Source organism: Lepidochelys kempii, chromosome 3 (assembly GCF_965140265.1).
Source record: "Lepidochelys kempii isolate rLepKem1 chromosome 3, rLepKem1.hap2, whole genome shotgun sequence".
Lineage (NCBI taxonomy): Eukaryota > Metazoa > Chordata > Testudines > Cheloniidae > Lepidochelys > Lepidochelys kempii.
This window is the reverse complement of record NC_133258.1, coordinates 102,870,689-102,885,890: the sequence shown is the minus strand read 5'-3', so window position 1 is coordinate 102,885,890 and position 15,202 is coordinate 102,870,689. Positions and strand designations below refer to the sequence as shown.

Genomic DNA, 15,202 nt, shown 5'->3' with positions numbered 1-15,202 from the left:
GTATTTCTCTGTGGTTGTCCAGGTGCTTGTGGATCATCATGGGCGTTTCAGGGACATTAATGCAAGCTGGTCCGGAAAGGTGCATGACGCACGCATCTTTTGGAACACAGGAAGCTGCAAGCAGGGATTTCCTTCCCGGACCAGAAGATCACCGTAGGGGATGTCGAAATGCCCATTGTGATCCTGGGAGACCCCGCCTACCCCTTAATGCTGTGCCTTATGAAGCCATACATGGGGCACCTTGACAGCAGCAAGCAGCACTGTGCGTTTGGCCATTTAAAGGCCTGCTGGCACTGCCTATATGAGAGGTTGGACAATATTCCCGTGCTTATAGCTGTGTGCTGTATGCTCCATAATATTTGTGAAGGGAAGGGTGAAACTTCACTCAGGGCTGGACCACTGAGGCTCAGCGCCTGGAGTCTGAATTTGAAGAGCCAGAGACCAGGGCTATTAGAGGGGCGCAGCACGGGGCCATAAGGATCAGAGATGCCTTGAGGCAACAATTTGAAGCTGAAAGCCACTAATATTTGCTGCTATGCTCGGGAGTGCAGTGCTTGTAATGCTGGGAGGTGATTGTGAATGGCACAGACAATGCACTATGAAGGTTTAAGAAAATTGCCTGTTGCTTTGCAGGGCTCCGTCTGCTTTCAATTAATAGAATAAAGATTGCTTTCAAACCAACACAATTCTTTTATTAAAAAACAACAACCGGAGGAGAGAGACAAACAAAAAAACACATCTGCACTGAAGGGGATGGGAGAAGGGAAGGTCCCAGAAGGTGGTGGGGTCCTGGAATGGTTAAAGATTTGTATATGGCCAGGTGTCTCATCATATATATCCAACCTTCTCCTTTGGAGTACAGTGCAGTGGGTACTGCACTTTAGCAGTGCTAAATTGCAGAGGGATGGGTATTGAGTGCAGTGGTACTGGGAATCCTCAGTGCTGGCTGTGATGGAGGAGGAGTGGAATACAGTGGGTACAGACTGGCGCCAGGAGGTTGATAAGAGTGTGTTGGCAGGGTCTGGGGGGTTCATGGGAAAAAGTTTTGCGACAATGGCTGCAGGGGAGGGCGGGCGTGGAGCTGCTTGTTTTGCAGTGCCAGTGGTGCCTGGAATGTGTCTGCTTGGTGCTCCGTAATGTTTAAGAACCGCTCTGTAGCTTCATTCTGGCCTGCTGCGTTTTCCTTTCGGTCCCTCTTTTCGCTGTCCTACCACTCCTTCAATTCTTGTTTTTTGGCCGCGGAGTGCATCATGACCTCATGCAGAAAGTCCTCCTTAGTTCTTTGTGGCCGCTTTCTAATTCTGCGCAGCCGTTCAGTTGGCGATAATGAAGAGGGAGACTGGGCTGCCAAGGTCATATCTGTGAAGCCAAAATGCAACATTTTAGAGAAGCAGTATTGTTTGCAACACACAGACCACTGATTCAGTGATTTAAAACTCAGCCACTATTCACATACCTGTCACTAACTGGCTGACCCCAGGCAAGCACACATGACCCACAAGACCCCCAGAATGGTGAGTAACCGCAGGGGCAGGGGAAATCAGTGTTCCAGGACCATACGGGGCACGTGGCTCTTGGGGAGAGCCAGCACTGTAGGTGGGGGGCCTTATAATCATTACTATCCCCACATTTTCCACAGGCTGTGTTCATTATGGAAGATATCTTGCTGGTGAGGGTGAGCACGGATTCAAGGGTGGGACTTCTGCAAGACTGCGGCTTCTGCCCTGGCCCTTATGCGGCTCGCCTGTGTGCAGCAATGGTCCCGTCCCCCCCAACCCAGTGATGGCAGAGTGCTGCGGGAAAGTTACCCTTAATGGGGCAAGAAACAAAGCAGCTCTGCCAAAGAACCTGTGGCTGTGGATTTCCCAGTATCTTCATGAGAGTTTCCTGTAGATCTCTGAGGCATATTCCTGTGAAGTGAGGGAGTCAATCAACACCCTGTTCTGCCACACAAAGACTTGGCATGTGGTGGTACACGCATCACACAAACACAAGCCTTCTTTCTACAACCCTCCTGCCCCCCAAAATTCGCTTCAGCGATTCCCAAAATCAAAGCCACTTACCAGGGGCCTCCTCTCCTGTTTGTGCTTCATGAAATCTGACTGCTGTGACTGGCTAGCATCCTCCGGGATAGAGAAGAGCTCCTGGCTGCATGCATCTGTAGCCTCCGAGTCATCCTCTGCCTCTGTGTCCCCCTCTCCCTCCACATCCTTGTCCAAGATTTCCTCCTCCTGGCTCAATTCACTCTCGACTGGCACATGAACCACCAAAGTATCTACAGTGACCTTCGCAATGGAGGTGGCGTCTCCACCAAGTATCGCATCCAGCTCTTTATAGAACCAGCAGCTCCTTCACTTTGACCCTGCACTGCAGTGTGTCCTGGTCATGGCCCCTTTCTGTCATGCATCATGAAATTTGTCAGTATGTATCATAATTCCTATGGCTGGAGCACAGCTGGGACTGGACAGCCTCCTCTCCCCAAATGCTGATGAGGTTCTACAGCTTGGCATTGCTCGAAGTGGGATTGTCTGGTGTGTGGAATAGGCATGGTCACCTTGAAAGATGCACTGAGACCACTGCACGCATCACCAAGCAAACAGGAAGGGGACTTTCAAAATTCCCAAGGAATTTAAGGGGTGGGGCTCACGGTCACCTGAGGGCAGGGCAGTAGAGTTCAAACTGATAACCAGAGAGGCAAAAACAGGCATTGTGGGACATCTCCTGGATGCCAGTTGCAGCGCTGTAATCGACCAGGGTGTCTACACTGGCACTGCTGCACTGTACCCCCGGTGCAGAAAGCTGTAACGCCGCTCTTTGGGGTGGTGGTTTTATAGCCCTGCAGCTGTGCAGTTTCTGCTCACTAAGTGCCTTGGCAGTGTGTACACCTCGGGAGTTACAATGCAGAAAGCTGCTTTACTGCGCCGAAACTTCCTAGTGTAGACAAGGTCTTATTGTTCTTAGGGCACTATACAAGGACAATTCATTCTCCTTGCCTTCCTTTGGGGGGAGTGGATTGATAGGGAACAGGAACAGAAAGGAGAAGAGAGAGTTTTGTTTGTATTGAGTTGAGAGACTTTCTTGCTAACATTTTATGTATATATTTTCATTGACGTCCACAGTGTGTGAGGTATTTTCCAAAAAGAGAAGAAGGCACAGTCCTTACCCGAAGTGCTCACAGTCCAGTATTGCTCCATTTATTATATTGTGTTTTTATAAACAACTAAAGTGCATAGAGTGCTTCAGATGTGCCCCTGGTCAGTATAAATAATAAAGTAACCTTGGTTTGAAGTTATATCTATTTGTGTGCTACAGTGGTATCTTCTTGCAGTTCCATTTGTGTGTTCGTTGTTTGCTCCGAACCTGCTTCCTGTACTGAAGTGGTATTGCAATGTTAAAAAGTTTATTTTTAATGTAAATGCTGACATGATTGCATTATTTTTACAGTTTGGGAGATAATCAACAGACAACTTTCCCCATCTAATTCTTCATGACGTTCACATTTTGTTCCCACTTCTTTGTCCAGCTCTTACAATTTTCTAGATTTAGATCCAACTTACTGCCTAATATTGTACAACATGAATGCTTTAGGCTTTGGTTTAACTCTCTCTTTCAATCCTGATTTCTTGGTTATATACAGAATCTTCCTAAGGAATCATATTAGCTTAATTGAATAACTTGATGTCTGTTCTACAATATAAAATGTAGTTTTTACTGCATGCAATTTTGAGTGCTTAAACATTACTACCAAAGTGGAAATACACAATTTGAAATGTCAAAAAGACATTGTAATCTTAATGCTCAGGTTTTGAAAAATTTTATCAGACAAGTGAGAAATTAAATTGTTTAATGCGTTTGAAGATATTTGGTTTGCTTTCTCAGAAACAGATGACAAATACATTCAGGGAATTAAAATTACATGGGGACTTGAGGTATTTAGCCCTTGGATCGTTGTCAAAAACATGCTACTTGATGTAGAGACCAGTGAAACTTTTAATATTAAATCTCATCAATCTTCAGGTTTAGAAATAATTACTGTATACCATTCCAAACACAGGACTTTCAGATTTCAGACGATATGTAGCCTGTGTCCTTATCCCTACTAGGTTGCGAGAGAGATCCAAAAATTACATATTACTGTTCATTATCTTGATTTCTCCACCGGCATTTCAGTTTCTTTCTCCTGTCCTCCCACCCATTTCAGTTTTTATCATTCACTGTGTCAAACAGCTAGATTTAGAAATCAGAGCTGTTTCTGTATACTAACTCAGAGTGTTCCAACTGGTGCAATCAGCTCATGGCCCTCAGAGACCAAGTATGGGCTCCTGAGACCAGTGTGGCTGAACTGGGGAGACCAAGGTATGCAGACAAGACTTTCAAGGACACGGTATAGTGGTCCCACCCTCATCCTGACAGTATCTGTGCTGTTGAGGAGGCTGAAAGTCTCTGAGAAAGAGAACATTAAACTGGCACAGAGGGAAATGATCCCATAGTTAGAACCTTCCTTGCAGAGGATGTCATGGTATCCTCTCACACTGAGGATATTTCTCCAGCGGAAGGAACCACTGTTGTAGGGAAGAGACAGGTATTAGTAATGGGATATTCAGTTATTAGAAATATAGCTGGGTTTGTGATTACTAGGAGAACAGCATAGTGAATTGCATTCGGGGTACGAAGGTAGTAGACCTCTCAAGACATCTAGATTGACTTATATGCAGTGCTGGGGAGGTGGTCATGGTACATGTAGATACCAATGACATAGGGAAATGTAGGAGAGAGGTCCTGGAGGCTAAATATAGGCTGCTAGGTAAGAGAGTAAAGTCCAGGACCTCCATGGTAGAATTCTCTGAAATGTTTGCAGTTCCACGTGTAGGGCCAGTTAGACAGGCAGAACTGGAGGATCTTGATGCATGGATATGAGAATGGTGTAGAGAGGAGGGATTTAGGTTTATTAGGAACTGTGGAACCTTTTGGGAAATGAGGAGCTTATACAGGAAAGATAGGCTCCACCTAAACCAAAACGGAACCAGATTGTTGTCATGTAAATTTTAGAAGGTAATAGAATAGTATTTAAACTAAGAGCTGGGGGAAAGCTGAGAGGTGCATAAGTGCCCACAGTTTTGACAGACATATCCCTTAGGGGAGGATTTATTAAAGGAGATACTCTATATCCTAGTAAAGAGAGATGATGGAAGTTTATAAAGTACAGGTAGAAATGGAAAAGAAACAGTTAAACAAAAAAGAGTTCCATTAATTTACATCACATAATGGTAGATAGCTAAATTGTGACAAATTTTAGGAGTGCTTGTATACAAATGCTACAACGCTAAGTAAGATTGGTGATCTTGAGAGCTTTGTAGTAAATGAGGATATTGATGTAATAGGCATCACAGAACTTGGGTGAACAATGATAATCAATGGAATACGGTAATACCAGAGTATAAAATATATAGGAATGACAGAGTAGGTCGCACTGGTGGGGAGTGGCACTATAAGTGAAAGAAAGCATAGAGTCAAATATAGTAAAATCTTAAATAAATCAAACTGTACCATAGAATCTCTATGGATAGAAATTCCGTGCTTAGAGACAAAAAGACATCTTTAAAAAATTGGAAGTCAGGTCCTACTGAGGAAAATAGAATGGAACATAAACTCTGGCAAGTCAAGAATAAAAGTATAATTAGGCTGGCCAAAAAAGAATTTGAAGAGTACCTAGTAAAAGACACACAAAGTAATAGCAATTTTTTAAAAAGTTCATCCGAAGCAGAAAGCCTGCAAAACAATCAGTGAGGCCTCTGGGTGATTCATATGCTAAAGGAGCACTCAAGAAAGACAAGGCTGTTGTGGAGATACTAAAAGAATTCTTTAAAATGGTCTTCACTGCAGAGGACATGAGGGAGATTCCCAGATCTGAGCTATGCTTTCTAAGACCACATCTACACTACAGCCAGGATTGAGGCTCTGAGATCGATCAACCGGCGGTTGATTTAACGGGTCTAGTGAAGACACGCCAAATTAACAGCAGATCGTTCTTCAGTCAACCCCTGTATTTGACCCCTGTATTCTACCCCCGATGAGAAGAGTAAGGTAAGTCGACGGGAGAGTTTCTCCTGTTGACCCCTTGTGGTGTAGACCCTGCGGTAACTTGACCTAAGGTCGACTCCAGCTACATTATTCACGTAGCTGAAGTTGCATTGCGTAGGTTGACTTACCATGGTAGTGTAGACATAGCCTAAGTGACAGATCAGTAAAGGAGGTTTTGGAACAAACTGGTAAATTAAACAGTAAGAAGTCACCAGGACCAGATGGTATTCACCCAAGAGTTCTGAAGGACCTGAGATTTGAAATTGCAGTACTACTAACTCTGGTATATAATCTATTGTTTAATCAGCCTCTGTACCAGATGACTGGAGGATAGCTAATGTAACACCTATTTTTATAAAATGGCTCCATCGGTGATACTGGCAATTGCAGCCCAGTAAGCCTAATGTCAGTACCAGGGAAACTGATAATTCTGTTCTTTACTATAATTGCAAACAGAGACACAGATGAACATGATATGATGGGGAAGAGTCAAAGGAAATCATGTCTCACCAATCTATTAGAATTCTTTGAGGGAGTCAACAAACGTGGACAAGGGTGATCCAGTGGATATACTGTACTTGGACTTTCAGAAAGCCTTTGACAAGGTTCCTCACCAAAGGCTCTTAAGCAAAGTAAGCCTGTCATGGGAAAAGAGAGAAGATCCTCTCATGGATCAGTAACTGGTTAAAAGAAAGAAAACAAAGGGTAGAAATAAAAGGTCATTTTTCACAGTGGAGAGAGGTAAATAACGGAGTCCCTTGAGGATTTGTGCTGGGACTGGTGTAGTTAAAAATTTTTTTATAAATGATCTGGAAACGGGTAAACAGTGAGGTGGCAAAGTTTGCAGACAATAAAAATGACTCAGTATAGTTAAGTCCAAAGTGGACTGCAGAGAATTACAGGGGGATCTCACAAAACTGGTGGCTGGGGAACAAAATGACAGATGAAATTCAGTGTTGATAAATGTACAGTAATTTACATAATTCCATCTATACATACAAAATGTAATCTAAATGAGCTGTTAGCACTCAAGAAAAAGATCTTGGAGTCATTGTGGACAGTTCTCTGAAAAGATCAGCTCAATGTGTAAAGGAGTCAAAAAAAGCTAATAGAATGTTAGGAACCATTAGTAAAGGGGTAGATAGATCATAAGGGGAACACAGAATGCCAGTATATAAATCCATGGTACTTCCACAACTTCAGTACTGTGTGCAATTCTGGTCACCCCATCTGAAAAAAGGTATGCTAGAACTGGAAAAAGTACAGAAAGGGCAACAGAAATGGTTAGGGGTTTGTAACCACTTCCACAAGAGGAGAGATTAAAAAGACTGGAACGGTTCATCTTAGAAAAGAGACAACAAGGGGGATATGATAGAGATCTATAAAATCATGAATGTTGTGGAGAAAGTGAATAAGGAAGTGTTATTTATTTCTTCAGTGAACACAAGAACCAGGAATCACCCAATGAAGTTAATAACTCAACAGTTTTAAAGCAAACATAAGGAAATACTTCCTTCATACAATGCACAGTCAATCTGTGGAACTTGTTGCCAGGGGATGTTGTGAAGGCCCAAAGTATAACTGGGTTCAAAAAAAGAATTAGGTAAGTTCATACCATAGGTCGATCAATGGCCATTAGAATCATAGAATATCAGGGTTGGAAGGGACCTCAGGAGGTCATCTAGTCCAACCCCCTACTCAAAGCAGGGCTGATCCCCAATTAAATCATCCCAGCCGAGGCTTTGTCAAGCCTGACCTTAAAAACTTCTAAGGAAGGAGATTCCACCACCTCCCCAGGTAACGCATTCCAGTGTTTCACCACCCTCCTAGTGAAAAAGTTTTTCCTAATATCCAACCTAAATCTCCCCCACTGCAACTTGAGACCATTACTCCTCGTTCTGTCATCTGCTACCACTGAGAACAGTCTAGAGCCATCCTCTTTGGAACACCCTTTCAGGTAGTTGAAAGCAGCTATCAAATCCCCCCTCATTCTTCTCTTCCCTAGACTAAACATCCCCAGTTCCCTCAGCCTCTCCTCATAAGTCATGTGTTCCAGTCCCCTAATCATTTTTGTTGCCCTCCGCTGGACTCTTTCCCATTTTTCCACATCCTTCTTGTAGTGTGGGGCCCAAACCTGGGCACAGTACTCCAGATGAGGCCTCACTAGTGTCGAATAGAGGGGAACGATCACATCCCTCGATCTGCTGGCAATGCCCCTACTTATACATCCCAAAATGCCATTGACCTTCTTGGCAACAAGGGCACACTGTTGACTCATACCCAGCTTCTCGTCCACTGTAACCCTTAGATCCTTTTCTGCAGAACTGCTGCCTAGCCATTCAGTCCCTAGTCTGTAACGGTGCATGGCATTCTTCCGTCCTAAGTGCAGGACTCTGCACTTGTCCTTGTTGAATCTCATCAGATTTCTTTTGGCCCAATCCTCCAATTTGTCTAGGTCCCTCTGTATCCTATCCCTACCTTCCAGCGTATCTACCTCTCCTCCCAGTTTAGTGTCATCTGCAGACTTGCTGAGGGTGCAATCCACGCCATCCTCCAGATCATTTATGAAGATATTGAACAAAACCGGCCCCAGGACCGACCCCTGGGGCACTCCACTTGATACCAGCTGCCAACTAGACATGGAGCCATTGATCACTACCTGTTGAGCCCAACAATCTAGCCAGCTTTCTGTCCACCTTATAGTCCATTCATCCATACTTCTTTAACTTGCTGGCAAGAATACTGTGGGAGACCATGTCAAAAGCTTTGCTAAAGTCAAGGAACAACACGTCCACTGTTTTCCCTTCATCCACAGGACCAGTTATCTTGTCATAGAAGGCAATTAGATTAGTCAGGCATGACTTGCCCTTGGTGAATCCATGCTGACTGTTCCTGATCACTTTCCTCTCCTCTAAGAGCTTCAGAATTGATTCCTTGAGGACCTGCTCCATGATTTTTCCAGGGACTGAGGTGAGGCTGACTGGCCTGTAGTTCCCAGGATCCTCCTTCTTCCCTTTTTTAAAGATGGGCACTACATTAGCCTTTTTCCAGTCGTCCGGGACTTCCCCCGATCGCCATGAGTTTTCAAAGATAATGGCCAAGATGATCAGGGACACAACCCCATGCTCTGGGTGTCCCTAAACCTCTGACTGCCAGAAGCTGGGACTGGCTGACAGGTGATGGATCACTCAATAAATTGCCCTGTTCTGTGCATTCCTCTGAAGTATCTGGCACTGGCCACTGGCGGAAGACAGGATACTGGTCTAGATGAACCATTGATCTGATCCACTATGGCCATTCTTATGTTAAAATTTTTCTCTGGGGGGGCTGGATACTAGTTTTCTGTGAGCTACAAAAAGAAATATAATTACAGATTCTAGAATCAGATTTTTTTTAGGATTTAAGTTTTAGTTTTTAAGGCATTAATGGGGTCAAGAAGTAATAAAATTAAATTAAATAAGCATTTTGAGATATGGCTGCTAGAGAGATGTCAGTGGGAAGAGAAAAAGCAAAATGATGTAATTTTTCAGGTTGAATAGCTCTCAGTTTAGATAGTCTTTAGTTGACCTGTGTAAGTGCTTTAAAACCAAACAAATACTTTGTTTTCAACCAGTGGTCTGTGAGCCATGCAACATGAGAAGTTTTCAATCTCCACCATTTATTTTAGACAGTTGTGTAATTTATGCATTACTAGCTGCATCGTATTTGTGTATGATCCATAAACTTAATAGCATCTCATGCATATGTCATAAGTAACTGAGTTTTTTGTGTCTATCACTCCTTTATTTTCTTGCGTTTTATTTTATTTTATCCCTTATTTACAACTCCTCTGGATGTGTGTGCTTGATCAAAACCAATTATTATTTTTCATATTTGAATAAAGTTTTTTAAATCTAAAAATTTGCAGTTTTTCTCAGTGTGTATATATATCTACACATATAAAAAAATCCTTGTATTAATATACTTAGCTCTTGTAAGCACATTTCACCCATAGATCTCCAAATGCTTTACAAATAAAAGTGAGCATCATTATCCCCATTTTAAAGGTGGGGAAAATTGAGCAAAGAGAGATGAAGATAAACTCATTAATTAAATATTTAATATTGTGACCAGTTGTGGGATCATAAAAAAAGATAAAAAAATGCACATGCTCTTTTGGCTTGCTCTCTATTAAAGAACTGTCTGTGGTATTCTGTTTCCTCACCTGAAACATAACTTTAAGAGCTTTGACCACAATTATATATAACCTGTATAGCAATTTGATTGTGTGGTTTTGAAGATATAGCTGTTGTGCTTAAAATACAATAAAAATTAACCATTGAGTGGTAGGATCAAACGACTCTTAACCCATCTTACTGTAGTCAGGCAGAACAATTTAAATACTTATTCATCAAGAAAGAATTGTTCATTTGGTTGAAAATTAGAATTACTGGTTTATTGGACAATATGACTGCATCTCAGAGCCATGACTTAAGAAGAAGGTTGCTGGGATTGTGAGATTCTTCTCTTTCAGAGGTCAATGACCCTTTTGCACAGCCTTCAAAGGAATTTGATTGCAAATTTGTTAGGTTTTGCAAGACCACTGGAATACCAGTTCACATAATTCAAAGTAAAACCGTATTATATGCGTGGTTTGGTTTGTTTAGTTTTAAATAGTAGTAAAAATATATGACCTGAAACTCTCTCATTTAAGATACATACATTCAACAAGAACAAATCAACTCCACTCTGCTAGCCAGTGAATGAAGTACAGAACTTTTTTTCATTCTCATTGTCTGTGGGAAGATACCCTCGATCTTCTGCAAAAACTCTATAAAATAAATTATGTAACTTTTGAATGACACTGTCTGCATCTAAATCAGTGGAGAAACAATAGAGCCTTTCACTGGAAATACATTTGTTTATGTCATCCCATGAGTAATTACATTGTAGATACACAATGAAAATGTTTGTATTTTACTTTAAGTGTGAAATTCACACTTTCTGGGCTGTCAGAAAATGGATTACATTAGGAGTTTAATTTGTAAAATCTTCTATTATGCTATCAATGTTCGTTCCAATTTTAAGTTCACACTTTAATTTTTCTGCTGCTAGGAAAACCAAGAGATTCCCAGTCAACCAGAATCGATTCTAAAATTGTGCCGAAAGTTACCAAAATGACTGTGTCTGGAAAGAAACAAGCTATGGGATTTGAAGTGCCAAGGTAAACCAAGCTTTATACCTCAAGATACTTTAACAGTTCTTCTTTCAGACTGGTGCACCTGTAGCAAGTTTACTTCTTTTTTATATATTTTTACAGAGTTTTTAGTGTACATTCTGCAAAACTAACCATCTTGGCTTCTTGTTTGACTCATAATTACTTTCAGAAGAAGGCATCTCACGTTGTGAGTTTAACAAATCCTTTCACTATGAATAGTGCAGAGATATCAACTAGTCAGATTATTTAAACATCCGCTTCATAGAATGCTAACGCTTATCTTTCTGGAGGCTAGTTTATTTAAAAATAAATTTTCTAAATGGAATTATGAGACAAGTCACTAAAAACTATAATTGGTTATTCATTGAAAGGAAATAGCTTAAACAATGAGAACATAATTTATGGAGAAAATAATCACTTCAGGCTAATTGCCCTCCATTGCACATGCAACTTCCATTGCTTTAAGTGGAAGGCCTATACACATGATATTAGAAGGCAGAATTTGGCCATTTTTGTGCTTTCTCTAAAATAATACGATGATTGAGCAAAATTAGGAGGGTCAGATTAAATTAGGAGTTGTTGAGTAGTAGTCTTTCTTTTCACAGATTAAAGACCAAACAGATTAAAGAAAACAGTTCTGAAAATAATTTGAGTTCAGAGAGCTGAATCTTTAATAGTGAGCGACTGATAGCTAAGTGTCATACATTGCAACAGTAGAATCTCGTATTCCTTTTTTTATGTATTTAAAAAAGAAAGTTAGTGGAAGATGTAGTTTTAGAAATATATCAGGAATAAAGCGAGAGTGAAGTTGAGCTATGAGAGCATTGTGTGGGATGTCAGCTTTCTTCCATAGTAAAACTCATTCATTTGGTAGGAAAAATATAGCAACATGTTAAGTGTCTGAATCAGAAAAAGGACATCACAAGCACCAGCAGAAAAAACTGCTCTGCACGGCTCATCAGTGTGTACAACTCTGCTCTGGAGTGATCATTTTAGAAATGAGAGAGTGTTCATGTGCATTCTGTGTTCTGCCTCTGCTAAGACTGCCAAGAAAGTTGGCAGTTCTGTCTGTTACAGGATTTTCTATACTGTCCATCAACCATGCTATCTAAGGGCAATTAATTTCAATTGTGATAGTGGCTTTGTAATATGGTGTCAACTCATGGGGCACTGCACTGAGACTATAATTTCACGCAGGCCGCTGAATATTCATCAGGTGGCAATAACTACTTTTAGCTACTTACCTGGAGCAAATTATAATATGTGAGTTGGAAGTTGAATCTAACATGTAACTCCTTGAGTCTTTCAAAATCCTGCCACTACTGCTGGGGAATCTGTGAAATAGAGTTAAGATATGACCAGTGACACACATCTATTCATAGTAACCAGTGACTCTGGATGAAATCTTTTCCCTTTTGAAATCAGTGGCAAAACTCTCATTGACTTCAGTACGGACAGAAGATCACCCTCCCTCTCTAGTGTTTCCTATGGCACCTTTTATAGTCTGTGGTTCTGCATGGGAAGTGGTAAAACTCGTTGCTCTGAGTAAAAGTTTCTAAAAAAGAAAGAGAAAAAGTAGATGGAAGTGATAAAGCTCTCTATCCTTCAACAGTCCTATAAGGATTGTAGGAATAGTTTTGTTTTTAAGTGCCCAACAAAAATCACAATTAAAAATATTCTTCATATTAAAAAAAAGCAGTTTGGAGCTGACCATGCATGTACCGTTGGTTGAACAACAGCCACACTTTGAGTTCCTGTGTTGTCCATTTCTTGGGGCAACTGGGAGGTAAACTCTGGAAGACTACTCCCATATCCAGAGGCTAAAGTAAATTCAGGATAGGCAGGCAGCTGGTGGTCCATTTCCTTCTTGAAATCATCAGTAGTTTTGGCAGGGTTGTCACTATCCCTTTCTCTCCTCTAGTGACCCTAAACTGGAACTGTATATGCCTCCCTTTTAGTGGCGGTGCTGTTTTGTATGCTAGCAGTCTTCAACTCTGAAGTAGCTGCTTGTCATCCAGCTGAGTTTGAATGCTCAGTATTCTGAGAGAGGTTTAATTTCTCATGCTGTACGTCCTTTAAAAATAGTTGGGAACATTATAGAAGTGATGCACTAATTAGGATGGGGGAAGACTTTGTTCTGTGCAAAAAGCTACCATTGTTTGAATGGAGCCTGCCTTCTTAATGGAGCTTTACTCTAGTGGAATCATGGAAAGGTCATTATTGATTATGTAAGATGTGAGATCTGAAGAGAGTCCTGCTAGACGGCCAGAGAAGCATCCTGGCAAACAAGGAGCACTTTTTGGAGGGTTAGTTGATCAGATTTGTGTTTTACATGCATAGTCAGGTTGGAGAAGGCCGTACAATGGACAGTTTAGTCTGTAGGAAGCCTAGTGGTGGTGCCTGTAGCTAGACCCAGAGTTGTTAGCCAAAATATGAGTGTTGCTTTCCAAGCTTATCGCTCCTTTGCAGCTGTGACGCATGTAGTTCTGAACTTGAAACAAACAAAAAAGCCAACACTGAGTCTCCGTACTACAGTGTTTTCTTTTACACTAGTATGATCTGGAATACTGAAAGCATAATGTATGTTGTTTAGGATCAGGGGGAATTGCAAAGTTTATTAATACCTATGAAAGATTCTTTATTAGCTTTCTTTGGTCACTCTTGATGTTAAGGTTCCATTTATAAATGGCTTACAAAGGTTTAAAAAATAGATTTTTTTTTTTAATAAGTGCACTGCAGAGATTAGTATGTGCTTATAGCCATTAATGCACTTCACTGTTACAGAAGGTTATAAGGAATCTGTTGGACTCCATAACAATCAATTAAGCATTTATTAAAACATTTTATAAATACTTTATCCCTTATAAACTCTGTAAATGGAACCTTAATATAAAGTGTGATCTTTTCTTCTTTAAAGAAGCTTATTAAAACAAATGGATGGTTACTGGCAGTTGTGAATTGCTTATAGAGTTCTGGTTGCCTTTCTGGGTATTGGTGGATATTTTACAGGGATTATCCTGGAAAAATGTGGTTTCTTCATTTCTGACAAACTGCTTCTCTGCTCCACTAACTAAAGAAAATATCACCATTTTCTGTCTGTGCCTGAATTCATGAAAGAAACGAAAGCAAATGTAAGCAAATGAGGATTATTTCAGCCATGCTGACCAAATGTGTGTAACTATGATTTGGAATGGGCAAACCAATTTGGAGAGCTTCCTTAATAAATGTAAGTTTCCCAAAGAGAGCTTGCTGTACAAAAGAGGTTTAGTATCCCTGGTGACTGGAAGATTACAAAGAATATTTAACTGAAATTCACATAATTAAACCGTATCAGAAGAAATTGCACATTTTATAATGCATTCACACAATTAAACCAAACAGATGGAACTGCACATTTTCTGTTGCATTTTACTTAATTTGCAGTATTGAGACAGACAGACATTCTAACACATCAGTCTCTAAAAGTACATAGATCACAAAGTGGTGTATGCATGTATTATTTGAGAACACTCAACTGCGTAAGCACTTTGAGAATTCTTCTAGGATAGAGGTTGTTGAAGCTGCTTTTCCTTCCATAAATTAATGAAATTAATTCCTCCTACTGTGTTTTGAACTGCTTCACTTTTTCTTAGTTTTTTTGCTTTTTGCCTATTTGAGGGAAGTTTGATGATCAATTTAAATACAGCTTCTGGTTTTTCAACTGAGGCTCCATGAGTATTTGGTACTATGATTCATCATCTTGATGCTTCTATTCACATCATGGTGTTGCATCAGTGATAGTAATGTCTCGTGTTGTGGCAATATTGTCATGTGTTTGATAAAATGTCATTGTGGTGCTTCCTCTTCTAGCAGTGACATCATAGTACCTGAAATAAAGTTTTGGGTCAAGTTGAGAACTTGGATTTGATTAACTGAGACCCTCAC

At 40.8% G+C, this 15,202-nt stretch overlaps 1 protein-coding gene across 7 annotated transcripts in view; it reads left to right on the top strand.

The window, feature by feature from the left end:
* The window catches only part of HBS1L (HBS1 like translational GTPase), a 144,586-nt gene that overhangs the window by 80,721 nt on the left and 48,663 nt on the right, over window positions 1–15,202 (top strand). For 6 of the 7 annotated variants that reach the window (XM_073337367.1, XM_073337368.1, XM_073337370.1 and 3 more), the window contains one exon: window positions 11,176–11,284. In XM_073337367.1, coding sequence (XP_073193468.1) covers window positions 11,176–11,284 — 109 coding nt within the window. Of the gene's footprint in view, window positions 1–6,549; window positions 6,714–11,175; window positions 11,285–15,202 lie in introns of those variants that run through there. The other variant, XM_073337369.1, reaches the window with a different exon arrangement.